At 41.8% G+C, this 15,842-nt stretch overlaps 1 protein-coding gene across 1 annotated transcript in view; it reads right to left on the reverse strand.

Annotated features, from left to right (window-relative positions):
* Nucleotides 1-15,842, reverse strand: part of tspan9a (tetraspanin 9a) — a 62,493-nt gene continuing 46,651 nt past the window's right edge. The window contains exons 3-7 of the mRNA XM_070830862.1: nucleotides 14,236-14,310; nucleotides 6,907-7,008; nucleotides 6,428-6,559; nucleotides 4,916-4,999; nucleotides 1-891 (exon numbers count right to left, since the gene is read on the reverse strand). Of these exons, the coding sequence (XP_070686963.1) occupies nucleotides 820-891; nucleotides 4,916-4,999; nucleotides 6,428-6,559; nucleotides 6,907-7,008; nucleotides 14,236-14,310 (465 nt within the window). The 3' untranslated portion in view covers nucleotides 1-819. The remainder of the gene's footprint in view (nucleotides 892-4,915; nucleotides 5,000-6,427; nucleotides 6,560-6,906; nucleotides 7,009-14,235; nucleotides 14,311-15,842) is intronic.

The raw sequence follows: 15,842 nt of genomic DNA on the forward strand, positions 1-15,842 counted from the left end.
ACTGCCAAATTTGGTATAAAATAAGTCCACTGATGATTCCTCACGCATACATGACGTTCCTCCATCACGCTTACTTAACCCAAATCTGTATTGCCGAATGAAGAAATTATGAATCATGGATTACATTAAACGCCATTTTGACATGTCCGTGCCCCTCCGCAGCGACGTCATGTCAATCCCCCCCCCACACACTGCATGTCTGAGAGCTCATTGCACTGATCTGTTCAACACTTACATTCCACAGAAGCGTTGATGACACACTTAGAAAAAAACAAGACAAAATGGAGACGTTTGACATTTTGACAACAAAGGTAAATCAGTAAAGTAGAAAACTAGCATGCCATGTTGGAACTTTTTTCATTTACAAGTGAAAAGGGGGCTTGACTTTAATCAACAACCCTTGTGGAGGGTATTATCAGTTTCAGTTCTCTTTGCCTCAGAGTGGGGTGTGCGGGCATTAGTAAAGTCTTCATTGTCTCCAAGTCCATCCTTCCATCCAGCAAATTGTTAGTCCACGCAATAAAATAGAATAAAATAAAATAAAATAGAAATGTACTCAAGAGGAGTGACAACCAATGGGATTCCTTGCCAAAAGTAGGTGTCCCTTCTCTTCCAGTTGTGTTAGTCTTTGGCAAAATGAATGGTGATAGAAGAGAGCAGAGCAGAGCGGGGACACAGCTGGAATCTGTACAGAAGGTCTGGGAAGGTGGGGGGGACAAAGAATGCTCTAAAGAGGTTGTAAAGTGAGGGGGGAAGCAGGGGTGCTTAAATCAGTCTCATCCCATCAGGCTCCTCTCCATTGGGTGCCTCCCTCAAAGGCTAAGCATCGTACTTCTTCCCCGTTCTGTGGATGTGGTGGAACAGCGTCATGGAGAAAGCCATGCCCAGGAGCTGTGGAGGAAACCAGAAGGAGATGGTGAATTTGTGTCTACATCTATAGTGTATATATCTATGCGTGTGTGTGCACATGTGTGTGTGCGTGTTTGTTTATGTACGATATATGTGTGTGCCTGTGTGGTCTTGATGTTGACGCCTTTGGCCGCTGTGTGTTTTGATGCACAATAAATTCTGTGCTGAAGCACAAGCACATTTTCGTTTACTCTCAGATGGCCTTCAAACGCGAGCTCTGGAATCTTTGTGATGGAAAAAATGTACAGCATGCACAAGCATTAAGTCAATGAAGTAAATTGAGATGCCACTGAATCAAAGTAGCCAGCTATCTCTTTGAAGTTTCCATTACCCCTGATACTTCTACATCAAACACAGTCACAAGGCTGATCCTAAAACCATTATCTGGCAAAGTTCAGATGGCAGGGAAACTGCAAAGTACTGTACGGCGCATAGTCTTTACTAAAAAGGCAATGTGGACTTCCTGCAAACAGCCTCCGCTGGGGATTTCTACAGGATGTGATTAGTCTGGGAAAGCTGCTGATTCACTTTTGGTTTCAGTCAAAACCTAATTCGTAGGGCTGCTTCAGAGAAAATGCTACCTTAAGCCGCTGTCAATCAAATCGTGAGGTGCCATTTGAGGTAAACATCTGACTAAGAAGGAGTTAGGACCAATGGGAAACTGTCCTAGTGCCTCAAAACCCACCCAATTATTTACGTGTGGCGCAACGTTTTTGCTGTCTGCTTCTTTCAGTCTGAGTGACATGTCGCTACAGCACAGCACTCTTCAAAGCTCAGTCATCATTCATATATAAATGTGGCTGAGATTTTGGAAACCATTGTGGGGGAGGTTTTACATATAGGATATTGCCAAAGTCTGTCATATTCTCTGCTGGTCTGAATCATTCATGAGCCAGTTCTCCAGGCCTCTAGCTATTATGTAATATTGCAGAGGGTTGCGGGGCACCATCATTGTCATGTCCTCCACCTTGCCTTCCAGTCTGCTCATCTGACAGCTCGAGGCCTATTTCTCAACTCTCCCGCCTCTCACCTGGATCACAGTGAGGAGAGTGTGTGTGTGTGTGTGTGAAGAGGAGGAGAGGGATCATTAAAGTCAACGTCGGCCGAGCCTGTGTTGTGGGGTCTCGCTCTGCATGAAGACCTCAGTGGTCTCCAAACAGACCGATGTTTGTCACTGTGCTGCATGTGTGCACTGTGTGTGTTTGAGGAAGAATGGAGAGACGGGAGAGACGTCGTCCAACAGAGAGAACAGAGTCACTCAGTTAGATTAGACGCATGTGAGTGTAATAGAGTTAGAAATGCTGTTGCTGATGTTAATTCTTCTTCTTCTTCTTCTTAATTCTTATATAATTTGTATTTTTGTATTTTGTCTTAAAAAGTTAGTTCTATTCACTGTTACTATCATAGATGTTTCCTGTGGAAATGACCTTGCTGCACAAAGTTTTGTGGATGTTTTCATTTAGATTGATGATGCCATTTGTATTATGGCAGGCTGCCCTGTGTTATGTGAGCAATGTATAGATAACTTCCTAGTGTTTATTCTGTTATTTGCATGTTTAGGGAGCAAAAATGCAGATAAAGAGACAGATAAAGAAATATCAATTAATGGATTATGTGTCTTCTGGAGGTATGTGCTTTCCTTTATTATATACCTGCATAGTCGCCCAATACCACACACCTTTTTATTTTGTCCACCAGGTGTTGCCGTTTCTCCTTTTGCACGCTTTTCATGTTTTGAAGAGTTTTATTGTTATGATTTAGGTTTATGTTTTTCTCGTTGATTTTAATAGCTCCCGACTGTAATGTGTAAACTGACTGAGCTAAGTACATGCTGTTTGTTAATAATAAACCTTTATTCAGTTTAAGAAAGAAAAAGAATAGGCCCCACACAGTGCTGTTTTGCGGATGTTTTGCTGGTGCAGATAGAGAGACCAGAGAGCAATTAATGGGACATATGTCTCCTGTAGCAGTCAATAACTGCTGGAAAACAATCCCTTGAGTCGTTCTTTTCCATGCCCTACCTATGTCTGTTACATGAGCATTTGAGTGTGATATTAGCATGAATATATGGTCAATATTCAGTAATGCTGACTCCCTCATTGAGGCTGTGAACTTAAACTAAAGCTCAAACATCATTTTCCCTGAAGGGCTTTAGAAATGTGCACAATCTTACGAAACAACTCGAAGATTTCCTGGTGAGGCCACCTTGCTCTGGATGAGCCATGAATTCACAGATTAGCGGAGTGAAGGCTCATCTTGCACAAGCACAGTCAAACCCAAGATGACATACAGATGAAAATACAGCAGGAGGGAATGTTAAAAGCATAAAAGTGAGAGGAAGAAGCGGAGCACATGGGATGATACATTCCATGAACGTAAAATTTCTGCTTTCATGCACATGAAAAATTCAAAAAACCTTGTGGCAAAAATGTAATGTGACATTCCTCAAATGAATAGATCAAACATGCATTATGTATTTCCAGCACGTTGTCAGCATTGTTTTCATTCATTTAAGGTTTGGCCCAATATTGTTGTGCCTCCTTCTTCTGCAATAACTTAATGGCCCTCAACTGGAGAATTAATACCAGCTAAGTCTTGACAAAGGCAGTATTTAATATTTGTAAAATAGTACTTCAGTTAGCTATTTCTTGTGCAGATTTTCAAAAGGCTGCAAAGACATCAGGTGGGAATTACACAGTAGACAATAGAGATAATTTGTATATGCTTGAGTAGCGCCTGAAGTGGAGTGCAATATAAGAATTGCAGGGGGAAATGGTGCCCAGGCAGGTACAAGAAAATATGAAATGGACCCGATAAAAAAGGAGCAGCACATATAGCCATTGTTAGAAAAGCTGCACCAGGGACAGAGCACAAGTGATGATTGCATACAAAATCTGAAGAAAAGGCACATCTGTCCATCCTTGCATCCATCAATCAGGGGGGCAGGAGGCCACCCCAGTTTAACTTAGGGGATGGTATCACAGGGGTGCCACTCACTCCAATGGGTAATTTATCATCTATGTGTAAGCCTTAGGAGCCACACGGAAAGCACATAAACTCCACACAAAAATCTGCCCACAAAAAAGACGTGTCTGTGTGAGCTAAAAATGTTTCAACTTGAGCTAAAACTCCACATTTAGCCTGGGGCTTTATGACTCAATTTCATGAACGCACAGAGACTACAGGAAAAACAGAGAGAGACTGGAGGAAGATTACAGAAAGAACAAAAGTCCTGATGAGTTCTGAAATCAGTCTTGAGTTGTCACACCAACACAGCACAGAAACTCTCGGCACGCTCAAATGATCTGTGCACTGCGAGCTAGTTCCAGCTAACACCTGTACAGTTGCTACGTTAGCTGTCTGGAGTGAACGAACACAAAACCATTCCAGCAGTCAAATGTATGTATGCATGCACACAAAAAATACACGTCGCTTTGTTCAGTCAGACGACACTTTTAGGACGTAACCTCCAAGTGTAACAGCTATTGCAAAAGCAGTGAGGCACTCATTGCACAAAGAGGGAAAGATGTAAGGTAGCGTTCGGGACAAAACGAGAAACGTTATCTTTCAGGGGGACTATCTGTCAGCCCTGCATACAACGCCTTTAATCTGCGACCATAGACCTGCTCCAATATATTCAGTATCTTCACTCTACTATCTTTTGATGGCTTCTTATACATAACTACAGACTGCTTGGCACAAAGCCAGGTGGTTTTGATTCTCCCAGACAGGTTGCGGATGCAGAGGATACAGAGGATATTCACTTTAATATTTCAAGATGTGTGGGTGTCTGGATCGCCCACTGAGAACAGGCCTCGTAACTTCCTTAGCTGAAGATGGCTGCACAGAGGCCATTGGAAGCATTTTTTTTTTTTTAAACATGTTGCGAGACAGGCAGATAAATGCACCCAGACACAAAGCAGAAAAAGAAAAAAACAAAATAAATGGGAGAGAAGAAAAATAAAAAATGAAGAAAGAGGGCACAATTTATCACTGAGCCTCCTACCTGCACTACCAAGATGACCATGCCTATGGTTCCCAGCAGGTGCTTGTTGTCATCCAGCCATTCCTCCACTTTCTCGAAGCAGCCCTAAAATGGAACAGAGGCTTGTGAAGATACCACTAAAGGAGCATGCATTTTCACTGTGGCAGATGAACCGTGTCACTGCAGTTACGCTGTTGCTTATAGCTTGGTCACCTAGAAAAACCCAACCATCCAGGTCACACTTGTACAGAAAATATGCATCTCTTCCATATGAGATTCACGCTTGGGTGAACTACCAGGTGAGGTGTTAAAATAAGTGAATTACCCATGAGTGTTGACTTTCATATGCAGACTTATGGATAGACATGTGCACTAACTCATATTATTTATGTTCCCACCTGGGTTCATTCAGAGGTCACTCACTGGCAGGGAGATGGTGCGAGTCACTTAATGGTGGTTTCAGCTGCAAAGTGGCGCCCCTTGTTGAGTGTGGGTGCTGAGGCAGTTTGTAAGACTTAACTATGTAGTGTGTGGCCGGCTCCTCTGGGCAGGATTACACACAAGTTTGTAGTGCTGCACCTTCCCAGTGGACCAGCTCAATGTCTGCCTATTCTAATTTTGGCAATTATGTTACATCTTTTAATCCCCTACTTTGGACCTGCTAACAAACCACATGCCAGGCCAACAGCAGATTAAACTTGTAATGAGGGGAGATCACTTGAATAGTGTGGTGCAAGGTTTTTGAGAAAAAGAAGCTGTTGTCTCATGCATAATGGAAAAAAATCCATCAGAATTCTGCAAAGAGGCAAAAACTTTGAAGCTACTTCAAAAATACATACGACGTTTTAAAAGCTACCACTGAACAGATGGACTGAAGATTAAAGGTGCACTATGTAAGATTTGGCCGTTTAAAACATTCAAAAAATTTCAACTGAATGTGAAGCAATAACATTATTGACATTTTGTCACAGACGTCGATGCATTGTGCTGTAAAGATATTTACTTAAGTTAGCATGCTAAACAGCTAGCCTCAAAACCCGTCCTGCCTTATAATGGCGCTGTGCTGAGATACTGAGAGTTTGTTAATCATGCTAACGGCACAGTCCCCAGTTAGATTATAAGGACTCAGATTGAAAGTGGGATGGGGGAGGGGGTGAAATGCTGCCCCCTATTTCCCACTCTTATGTATTGCACCTTTAAAGATATACAGTATAAGACTTGTGATTTTTATGTTGCCTGTGAATCCTGTACTAAGTCTGAGTCCTAGATCAACAAACCAGACATCCAGACCAAACGAGACAAGACAACTACAAACCCCTCAACTCGTCATTTTACATCTCTTTGTCGTCATTTTGAGTGTCGTAGCTATTTAATTGACTTTCCAGCAAGAGCTGTTACAGTCTCTTCAAAAAGAAGCCCAGGGGACCTATGACCTCTCGGAACTGTTTCGGAAATCCTTCAATGGCCATATCATATAATTTATGTATAACAAAAACATTTCTGCATTTATATTACAGCCAATTGTGAACTCACCCTGTTCCAGAACATGTTGGTGGAGTTTTGCCCACAGTTCTGGTAATGCTCCTGGCAGCACCGGTCAGGAACGACCTTCTCCTTCAGGGCCTCGTACCAGTCGGTGTATGCTATGACACCGCAGCATTTCCACTGTCAATGACACACACACACACACACACACAAACACACACACATTAGACACAAGATTACTTAGTGCTTCCAGTCACACCAGGGAGGCCTCAAACTAACTTTAATGTAACAAGTATCATAATTAGTCCCTTTGCTGTAAAGGACTGCAATAATGGAATGAAGCGTACTTCAGCTGCCAGTTTTGAGTTTTAATGCTGCATTAACGCCACAGTTACAAGCCTGGAAATACATTAGCTGGAATATTTCACTAAAACTTTGCATTTATGTATCACTTCTAGTGTTTTGAGTGAACATTCATGCTAATGTTATGAATATTTGATGTTATGTGTGGTGGGAGGTCTGCCTACCTCTGCCTGGATGATGTTCCAGGCATTTCGCAGGCCTATGTTGTTTTCTGAGTTGTAGAGAGCCAGCCCGTCCTTCAGATCCTGCTTGGCATTCTCACTCACCTGGAGATGAGAGAGACCTTAGTTTAAAGGGGATGGATGAACAAGGACTGTCAAGTGAATTATAGTCCTAATTATAGTCTTTATATTGGAGTAGGCACTTCAGTGTTTGTAAGGGAGCATTCACATTATTGTGCTCTTTCCAAACTGTCTTGAAAATGTCTCTTTCACTTAGATGCAAACGATAATGGTGGTGCCCATGGTGTGCAGTCAAGTGCTTTTTGGTGTTTCTAGAGGATTGCATATGACTGATAATGGATTCCTTTTTTTGTCATCTGACTGATCATGTTGAAAAGAGTACATAGACAGCTGATTGTAACAACTAGAGTGTAAAGTCTGACTAGTGGAGACAGATCAGTTACAGGTAAGCTTTTTTTTTTTTGTCATCTAAAAATAACCCTGTCACAGTGACTTGGGCTTTTGCATGATGATTGTAGATCTGACACAGGTCATGTGTCGCTTCCCTCCACACACACACACAGCTTCAACACACCCTTGAGCGCAGCTAGCAAATCATTTTCCTCTTGACTGAACCCCAACAATGTGCTCAGGGTTCTGCCATGTCTGATGGAGATTAATATCTCATTGGATGTGTTAATGAGATACAAAACCAGAGCTTTAGTTCTCCTGCAGTTCGCTGTGCCCGTGGGGATTTGCTAACTGCCAGGACAGATTGAGAGGCGCGTCAGATAAGGGGTAATCATTGCTGGAAAAATGACATGCTCTGCCACAACCATGCTGTACATCTTCACAAGCAATACAAGTTTTATCACAACAAAAGGAACGTACTTGCTTCAGTTAAAGCTTACAGCCTCAGACTGTGCCCAGGAAAAAAAACCAAAAAAAAAAAAACCCATCTGCACACAATAAGAGAGGGGCATCACGTCTGTCACTGCTTGACACAACAAGCTTCTTTTCTACAATTTCTTTACTCGGAGAGGGAGGACTGGTGTTCTGCTAGACAGGGTTTGGAGGCTGCTCAGTAAATCCTTCAGTTAGAAAATAATAGAAGCAGGAAAACTGAAGCTGCCTTGTAGATAATGTAAACCAGCTTTTATAAAAGAACTACAATTTTAATATCACTTGACTAATTACCTCCGTTGCTCTGCCCAGACCTGAATTCTATACACTGTGCTGCATATGGGAGACAGACCAAACCTTCCTTTGATTGTAGAGAAAACCAGATTAAGCTTTCAATTAAGCGATTCGGCGGTTTATTGGTGTGATGAAAAACCCTCAAACCCTTGTTTTCTGAGCTGCAATACACAAGAAAACTATTTGCTGAATTAAACATAAAAGTGAAACATTTATTTTCCTTATTAATTAAAGTTTCCCTAGCAATAAAATGCTTTAGTAATCATTAATCATGCAAACCCCATTAAAACATGCTCTAAAACTTCTGAAATAAGATTAGTATCATTTCAAATCACATTCTTCTTTCTCGCTCTGTAACTTTGCTGATGCAGACGAGCAAATCTGTGTATTGCACCTCGGGCTGCAGACCCTACCATATCTGTCCTTGTGTAGGAAAATGAGATGAAGAGCAGCATCATCAATCTCTGCCTCGTACTTTGTTTCTATCCTCTATCTTCTGGTCTCTAGTCATCTAGGCTATATGTGATGCTGCTCGCTCATTACTGACTCCTCGCTAACACAGTCACTAGAGAGCAGGGGGCCCCCCTACTACAATAAAAATCATCTTCCGAGTCTCCAATAAGTCTCTGTACATCTTCCATTTCATGTGTGGAAGTCTTTGTTACAGCCTGAAATGAAACTTAATGATCCAGATTTACCGCTAACGAGAGGCAGACAAATGACTGCAGAACAAACAAGGATTTGATCATGCAACACTCTGCCCCATTTTCTCCTTGCAAAAGGAACAAACACATCTTTGTTGCATTAGCCTATTTTTTTTGCGATAAAGAAAACTAACTTCTTGACTGAAACCCATGTTGCTAGTATTAGAAATAGTTCACAAATAACAGTTCAGCATCACATTTTGGCACCATCCAACCCCTGGGAAGTTTTTTATCTAACAGTTGCCACAGAGCGTCGACGCAATACCTCAAGTGTGGCATGCTGGCAAAACCCTGAGACACAGCTCATACTTTACGCAGATAAACTTGTGGTTTCACCTGGGCTGATCATGTCCACGCTCAGCAATACAGGACAGCACATTCATCGCAGAATTTTTAAGGGTTCGGCTGCCACACAAATGGAGAAAACAAAGAGATGTGCGGATATACATGTTGACAGTGTAAAGGAAGGAACGGGCTTTCTATACAAATTGGTGTGTGTGTTGTCTGTCACTGTGCACAGAGCGCAGAGCGCAGAAAGTGGATGATTGTCTGATAAACACCTGTCTGTCACTCGAGATGCTGTAATAGTACAATACATCAGCCAGTAGTGAAACCTCCAAATGGAAAAGTTTTAAAGCTGTTCTTTATTTCATTTCCTGCTTGTTTTATGCTTTAAACAATTTTCAACTTTAGTGAAGTCTTACATGCATATTTCATCTCATTGCAGCAGAGACATAATAAGGACTCTCTACTGTCAGAGCTTGGCCCCAGATCTGGTGACATGTAAACACCTTGGAGAGCAGGTACACTGGGACTTGTCACCTTGCAGACAGGGAGCCACACTGCTTATTCATTACCAGACTGAGCTGACTGCTCCAATTTTCAAAAATGGGAAAGATCTTTTTGTTTGCCTTTGGTGTATCACTGCTGTAATACATGTGCACCTCAAATCCAATTTTCCTGTTCATACAGCAAAAGTTATGTCTGAGTCATTTAGGTGAAAAATTCTGGGATGGAAGAAGGCATTTAGAGATATGGGACCCCCACTGTTGGTTCCCTTTTATCTCTTTCTCATTAGTTTTTCCTCAGAGGATAACGACTGGTGTCTCCAAGGGTAGTTCGAATTCCTCATAAAACACAAAAAAGTATTTCTTGTTTACAGGTGGTGGTGAGACGGATGTAAAGAAGAGCAATTAGTGTACTGTTGTGAGTTTTATTCACTTTTACTCAACTGCTATCTATCACTTGGAGTGATTACAATTCTGCAAACGATGTTACAGTTTAATTCCAAATGAATCAGTCTCTGCAGTGCAATCCCCCCCGACCTCCCCATAGTCAACAAACTATGCAGGTGGTTTAGTAAACATATTACCAATCTGTGAAAGGAGCAAACTAGATGGAAAAACAATCCATCTGTGAAATAAGAAAAATGGTACAAACAGAATGTAAAAATGTATCCAGACAAAAATAAAAGTTTTTATTAGTCTGCCATCTTCTGTGCACACTGGCAGGAGAACAGCCTGGGCATCGTCAAAAGAAAAAAAAGTGACAAGCATTAACGTCTCACTGAAAAATCTCTTAACTTAAACCTCTAATATATAATTTGGCCACTTGAGGATGGAAACACAAGCTGTGAACAAAACACAGATGTGAAAAAGATGTTATCACCATTTAACTGGATATGACGAACATGTTAGAAAAAAAGGGAGTCATGTTTCTGGCCGTGTGCCAAATGTAAGCCCAATATTCACTCTCCTTGTAGCTCTGGTTTGGTCTCCACCAACTCCCGAAACAAATAACTGGCTCTACAGCTGCAACCTGCTGAGCTTGTAATGTACAGTGGGTTTTTAGAGCTTTTTTATAAAAAAAAAAAAAAGAAAAAAAAAAGTTGTTTTTCAGCCAAAAACAACGGCAACTTAAGAGCAGTGAGAAACAGTCCAGCTGAAAGTGGAGAAACCAAAGCAATTAGTTTAAAGAATTATAGCGCTCTGTAGAGATGAAGGGAACTGCAGAAATGGCTAATAATTTTCTGTGGGTTTGTCATTATGAATGACCCCTTTCACATACAAGTAGTCCACTTCACATTTACCCTGTTGGTGTACCAGGACAGATTCTTGACACAGACACATCATAACACAACGGTGCACTCTGGAGAACCAATGGATACCCAAGATGGTTCATGTACAATCACACTATTCTTCAAATTTATATTTCCTCCTCCACTCACGTCATCTCCCCTCTCATCTCATCTGAAGTCTTTAAACACGACTCACTCTGTGAAGTCTTAAACAGCTACACAATTCAGAGCAAATTGTCACTTCTTCAAGTGAAAGAAAGGGAGTCTTTTTCTGTATTGTCAGATCACAGAGGCACCGTTGGCTTATCTCCTGTCAGCTGTGCACCAGGATTGAAAGAGTGTTCCCTAATAACCACACACTAAAGTAACAGTCACACCCTATCTTCCATCATTAGCTCCGCACACAGGGATAAACTTATGTTGCCCTATAGATTCTTCCTCTCTCACATCTAAGTTGTTACATTTATTCTAAGGTACCTCTTTCAAGTGTTCAATACTGTTATATTTTCCACCATCATTCTTGGGTCATGAGTATACTGTCAGGGCACACTGGCTCTAATCATTACATCCTTTGACTCTTGAGAACTCGAAGAATCAAAGCTAACTATATTTTATTCTCGCTCTCATTGCACAGATCTGGACAAGCGCGTTTGCTAACCGCCCGGAAAGTGTAATAAATGATGTGGAGAGAAACAGCATCACGGCCAGAGGTCCACAACAAGCACATCATTAAACAGGATACTTAACTCCCTCGGTTGCTCAGCAAGCCTGTGCCGGGTAGCCTGAGGCCAGGGTACTCGACAGAGTGAGGGAAGACCCTCCCTACATCTCTGTAATTGGTCTGAAAAAAGCAAAGCATGGCCATGGATGGAGCATAATTCAGCCTGTGCACAAATGTATATGATTAGACGCACAACTAGATGTTTCTGTTGGTTTGCTGGGTTGCTAGAAAGATAACATGAATGTGGCAAGGCCTTCCTTAATCTCTGAACTCCTTTTTTTATGTGACTAACCTTCCTTCCTCCTCCATGACATCACTGCCTTTAGAGTGACAACACACTTTTGTCACATTTGTCCCCGTTTGATCCTCCTGTTAGGCTATTTTTATGTGTTACTTCCCTCCCTAACACATTCATCTTCCTTCTCTTCCCTGCTTTGGTTATCTCACCTCGATTTTTCTCTCACCTGTGTCCACCTGCTTCCTTTTACTCATTCAGAGCTAATAAACCTTCACTGGTGTTCGGCTCGGTGTGTTGGGTCGACGGAGGCACAATGAGGTCACAGCGTTAAAGACGGATGGCTGTAATCTGGTTTGTAGCCCAGCCATCTGCTGTAGTCAGCTGGCTGCTAACTGCAGGGCCAGCCTTTATTGTACTACGGCCTCTACATGGCATTTAATCAGAGCGCTTAACATCACCAGGCTGCGGAGGGAAGGAGCGTGTACCTACACATAAGCCATACCTGGAGGCAAGACTGCCGGGGTGAGGGAGGAGAGAGAAAGTCTCCATTAAGAAGAAAGAAGAGTACCTCTTAAATAGGACTTAACTGGTGGAAATGCAGAAATAAGGAGGGAGACAGGGTGACTAAATGAGAGCAGTGAAAAAAAGCTGTTCCTGTGTTCGTTTCTTCCCCACCTCGTCAACAGCTTGTCACTCGGAAGGATCACTGTTTTCAAGGGCGTCACTCATGACTTAAAGATGACCTATTTGAAAGACTAAAATATCTGTTTTGCAGGCCTCTGTCGCCTCACACTTAAAGGCTGCCAACTACTGTATGTCTTCCAGACTTGTTAATAAATGCCTTGTGATTAGAAGATCAAATAGGAAAAGTGAATTAGTGATTCCTCTGATCACAGCCTGTAGCAAAGGATGAGGAGAGCCTCACACGGCATGCGAGATCTCACTGGAGAGAAGCAAACCACGAAGAGAGCAAAAAATGGAACAACATTTGAAACCCTTATGTGATGGCCAGTGATTGTCCTTCATCTAATCCTGTCAGTCTTTAACATAAATTGCCATTTGAGTAATGGCACCAAACAATCCTCTTAAATGTGCAGGGAAACTTATTTGGAGGCAGTCTGAAAATGCCCTCTTCAATAACATATAATTTGCTGTGATGGCCTTGTTTTCCAATGACATTTGAAGACCAATAAAGGGAAATAGATTTGGTAGCGATCAGCATTATCATAGTTTCACATCCCATTAGGTCTAAGCCAGGATAAACACACTGTAATTTGGCAAGATGGGAGAAACATGAAATACGATTGCAATTCACTGGAACTTGTGAATGAGACAGTTCTCCCCGACTAATGCCCTATCTCTTACTAATGCAGACTCATTTGATTTCACATTTCAGAAATCCTCAGCCCCACTTGGCTATCTTTTCCTGACTTCACAGGTGATGGGAAGGCGCTGCTGTGAAGTCAAGAGGCTCTCTATTAAAATTCTGCTGGAGGGATCAGGGTTTGGGTTTTTTTTTCCAAAGTTAAGCCAATAATATTTTGGAGATAAGGCAGAAGACATATTTACTCCTGACAGGGTGTGCCTCTGAGACCTGATCCAAATCTGAGAATGGATTGGCTGCTAAATGAATTCCTTTATCTGCCTGAGAGACTAAGTTTGAGCAATAACCTCAGAACAAAGAGGGAGAATTAGCCGACATCCCAAGGGCCAGGCAACCCAGAGATTTGGAATATATAAATAGACGGGTCTATCAACGACGTGTCCTTGAAAACAATCTTCAGTGCTTGTCCTGCTCAAGACATTTGCCAACTGCAGGATGGAACATTTGTGGGGCGATTTAATTAAACATGGAGAAGAATTTCGTCTGTTCATGGATGTCAGTAATCTCCGCAGCTTTACATATCGTCATCTGTTGTCGCCACACAGACATACACCTGACTTGAGCCCATACAGGGGTCATGGGAAATGTGCTTGGGACCACTTACATGGAGCCAACTGGTGGGGATTGAGCTGCACTTTGTGGCCTAACCTTTGACTGCTGGGTTAATGGCAGAATGAAGACATTCAACCTCCTGCCTGAGAAACAACCAAATATAAAAAGAGGAAACTGGGATCCCTGAAAGCAACTGGAACATGGATATGTCTATCACACTGACACCTTTTACTGCTTTGTGCAGCTGTGCATGGTCCAATGTGTGTGTGTGCAAGCTTAAAGACATTAACTTTCCAAGCCCCAAACTGTAACGCATGCTTTACAGCCTTGGCATTATGTGTCCACGCTAGGGATAAGCTGTGGTGAACTGTATAAAGAAAATGTTACCGAGTTAACTGCAGCAATAACGGGCAAAAGCTTTAACATTCAGACATAAAATGGAAAACAAAATTAACTTACCTTATCTGAGTACACAAAGAACAGGATGAGCAATATCAGCTCTGCCAGGAGAATTATCAGCAGGACAATGAAGAACTGTCAGAGAGAGGAGAAGAGCCGTGTTTTAACAATTGCTTTGGTGGTATTGTAGATCTACCTCGTCATGCAGAAAAAAACATGTTGAATAATGAATAGAAATCTGAGAGGCTAGGCCTCTGCTGTAGTTATTTGTGTATCTGAGGAAAAGCAGGCATTACATGACTGGAGATTGTATACGTGACAGTTTTCATACATTTCGATAATAAGCTAGACATCTGTGATTTGTAGTGCTTATGATTCATTCTCTACCCTCAAATGGAACGCGAGAGTGTGTGATTCTTTCTATACAGTGTATTTGCATGGAAATATGATCAGTCGATTTAAGTTAAAGGACTCATTTGTGACAATAATTCACACATTATATCTAAAAACCAAAAGAAGACATGCTTTATGAAGGTTTATGTGCTGGACTGGAGATTCTGCTGGTTGCCTGACAACCTCACTGACAGTGACAACAAGGTTACTCCACCATAGCCCTACACTAAAGCAAACAAGACATGACGTGTTAATTACGGAGCTTTAGAGGTGCTGGTAGGCAGGTTTTCTTGCCTTTGAACAGAGCCCAGCTAGCTCTTTCCTGCTATTTCCAGTGTTTGTGATAAGCTAAGCGAACTGGCTGCTGGCGGTAGCTTTATATTTAGCATACAGACAGATGAGAGTGTTATCGATCTTCTCATCTAACGCTCAGCAAGAAAGCAAATAGGCATATTTTGCAAAATGTTGAACTACTTTAAGGTTACAGTGAACTATCTCGGTTTGTGAGCAGAATGCACAGCAACACAGATTTCTCAACAACAAAATAAAGCAACAAGCACTCAAAAATAGTCAAACGGGACAAGGAAAGATGGAAAAAGAGAGACGCAGGAGGAGGTGGGAGTGACAGAGGGAGGAAAAATGGAGAATCTCTGGTCTGTGAACGAGTATTAGGAGGAGAAAGTGGTTTAATACCTCTCTAGGTTAATTTCCAACACAGCCTTGCATCTCATCTACTATTCTCCTCTCCCCACTTGACTCCCCTTCAGCTCAATATTTACCAAGCTCTTCTGCACAGCACGCAAACCTAGATTTTAGAAAACCCCATTAATTCCAAACTCAGATGGGAGCAAAGAGGGGTAGGCTTTTATTTGTGTCAAGGCCCAAATGAAATGGTTAAGACAGTTTGTTGTTGGTTGAGTATCTGGGTTGCCAGTTTAGTGTATCACTGTTGTGCCTTCACAGTCGGTTTGTCACATTTTCCTGGTGCTGAAAGTTAAAGGAACAGCTTCTGTATTCTAAACTGGTGCTAGTCTGATGGCTCTGTGTGTGTATGTAGGTCTGTGTTTCCATGCATACACAGCTTTGTAGGCGTATGTTCTCATTTGCAAACAATTCACACATTCAGGTTTTAAAGAATTGATGTCTCAGCTGGAGTTATCAGTGTTTTCTCTCCCAATTTTTCCCCTTTTTTAAAATTTGTTTCAGTAAACAATTTTTGGCAGCAAAAAAGAAAGACTGAAATTCCCTGCAAAGGATGTCTCGGCTTTAAATAT

Source organism: Pempheris klunzingeri, chromosome 5 (assembly GCF_042242105.1).
Source record: "Pempheris klunzingeri isolate RE-2024b chromosome 5, fPemKlu1.hap1, whole genome shotgun sequence".
In the NCBI taxonomy this organism is placed as follows: domain Eukaryota; kingdom Metazoa; phylum Chordata; class Actinopteri; order Acropomatiformes; family Pempheridae; genus Pempheris; species Pempheris klunzingeri.